At 26.8% G+C, this 2,662-nt stretch overlaps 1 protein-coding gene across 1 annotated transcript in view; it reads left to right on the top strand.

Annotated features, from left to right (window-relative positions):
* The first annotated feature begins 1,816 nt into the window (after positions 1-1,816).
* The window catches only part of LOC119675581 (relaxin receptor 2-like), a 29,765-nt gene continuing 28,919 nt past the window's right edge, over positions 1,817-2,662 (top strand). Inside the window, exon 1 of the mRNA XM_038086788.1 lies at positions 1,817-2,327. Within this exon, the coding sequence (XP_037942716.1) occupies positions 1,817-2,327 (511 nt within the window). The remainder of the gene's footprint in view (positions 2,328-2,662) is intronic.

Below are 2,662 nucleotides of genomic sequence, written 5' to 3'. Positions count from 1 at the left end.
AACACTATAGTAATTACTTTTAGGAAACAAGAAATAACAAAGATCTATAGTAAATAGAGTAGCATAAAACCAAAGGAACAAAATAAATTCAATAAATCTAAATAAATAATTATTATATAAATATAAATACAACTCTAAAAAGTCGATATTTCTAATTTATATTTTTGTTTGAAATGTGGGACTTGTCAACATATATTCTGGTTGTCATATTAGAATGTTTTGAGACTGTATTCACCCAATAGAAGGCAATTATAAAATAATTTCCTTTTTTTACTCAATTATCTCAATCACTTTCTTACAAAAGAAAATGGCATTCTAAATGGCGTTTCATTATAGTACATTCACACTGTCTCATTTAGGCACTCATTTATATTAACGTTAATAATATTAATGAACGTTCATATTATAATGAGCTCATTTGTTCAGCTGATAGAACTTTTATAAACTTCTCTTAATAATAAACCACTCAAAAATATTAAACATAAAGTTGATATATTAAATAATGTATATATAATACATTGATATATTAACAAAAACAAAAACAAAAATTTTATTAAGAACTTACTTCCTCAATGTCTTTGTTTACAGCTCAGTTGTTGTTTGTTTACATTTTACATACAAAACATATGATACATATTCAAATTTTGCTAATTTCCCCTGTGGGAAATTTATTTTTAAATGTTGCATTCGACATTTTTCGCCTTAAATTAACTGATTTATTAATGAGCCCATTTATATGAAAGATTTTTATGTGGTAAATCATCCAAATTAGTGGATATAATGAATAAAGTGGATAAAAGGCTATAGCAAATATCTATAAAAATTCAAAATAATTTATAATTCATAATTTTTAATTAATTTTAATTAAATTCTTAAAAATTAAATAAAATATTATATAAGATTAAATTCTTCTCTAAAAATTGCATTAATTTTATTCTTTTTAACGTTTCCAATTTTTTTAAATGATTCTCCGTTTTATCCAATATATTAATTTATGTTTTGATCAGGGACCGTAATATGGCGTTAACATTGGACCAAATAAAATTATCCTAAATAAAAGCTTTTCATGGCATTTTGACAGTTTGAAAAAGCTATTTATGACATATTTACAAAAAAGGTAAACATATGTTTGGTGGTTGCATATTTTTGAAAACGATGCACCTCTTATTAGAACTTCTTCTTCGCAAAAAGTATTCAATCGAAGTTAAAAAAATGTTTTCAGTTTGCATTGTAAAGTTTGAAGGTACATGTAACATTTTTTTGGCACAGGCCAAAAATCAAATCAACTGGCAAGTTGAAAAATCAGCTGTTTGAAATGGGAACAAATGAATTACAACGAATCTAAACACTTTCAAATGGTTCATTCAAAATGAGTCATTTTCGGCTAGTGCAAACGCGATATTATACACTCTGCTTTTTATTTTAAAATGCACAAATAATTATTATTTTTGATTTTAAAATATAAAACTTTAGAATAACTACTATTTTTGAAAATATAATTTAACTAGGAATTAATTGTTTTTGCAATTTCATAATAATCCAATACCGCTGAAATTCTGTAAAGTAAAACGATTAGTTTGCCCAACAAAAGCAGTCGTGAAATAAAAATACAACCTTGTGTATATGACAAAAGCAAATCAAATATATGAAAAATAATAAACGCATTACAAGCGATTAAGGTGGCAACGCTACTTGATTGTTGAAAAATTTTTTGTGGCGTGTTTATTGTGTGAAAATAAAAGTTCTATGATTTTAAACAAATTTAAATAAAGTTTAACAACAAATCACTTCCGACCAAATTAGAAATCGTTTTCTAATGGATATTAAAGTGGAAAATAATGAATCGGACGATAATACATTTGAACTGGAATATGTTCATTTGTATTGTCGCGTTTGCCTGCAATTACCCCAGAGTGCGGATATTTTAGATGTCAACATAATATACGACGAGGATGAATGTTTAACATATAAAGATGTTTTCAAGATTTGCACGGAGATCGATTTATTGGCCGATGTCAACCTTCCCAATCAATTATGCAGGAACTGCGGTTTAGAATTACAAATGGCTTATGATTTTCATAAAAAAGTAAAGGAATCGAAACGCCTGTTGACGCATGTATTGCGGCAAAGCGAAATCCAACAACAAGATGAAGCCAGTTTGGCCGCTGATGACAAAAGCTTATATGTGGAAGAATTCGAAGATGCTGATATGAGTTTAGTAGAGTCACCTGAAGTGGAAATAGAACAGCTTGATTTGGAAGAAATTCAGAAAGTTGATGAATTCCAAAATCTGGAAGAACTACAAAATGTGGATGAGTGCGATGAAGGTATATATATAATATAGTTAGAATTGTCACGAAAATTATTTATATAAGTTTATTTATACATTTTTTATTCTACATACATATGAAAAAACAGTATGATTTATTTAAAACTGTGACTAACATTTATATTAGCAATACATGAACTTCATAAAAAATAATTAAATGATATGGAATAACTTTGATCTTCCTGATATATAACAGTTATCTGTCATGTAATTCTTATAATTTTTTTGTTGTTTTTTCTTAGTACAGTTGTAAAATTAAACCTCTGATTTTGTTTTAGCTGGGTTTGTCTTACCTTAAAGGCAAAAGAATGGCAAAAAAAACGTAAAATAACA

This window comes from Teleopsis dalmanni, chromosome 2 (assembly GCF_002237135.1).
Source record: "Teleopsis dalmanni isolate 2A chromosome 2, ASM223713v2, whole genome shotgun sequence".
NCBI lineage: Eukaryota > Metazoa > Arthropoda > Insecta > Diptera > Diopsidae > Teleopsis > Teleopsis dalmanni.
This window is presented reverse-complemented; position numbering and strand designations above follow the sequence as displayed.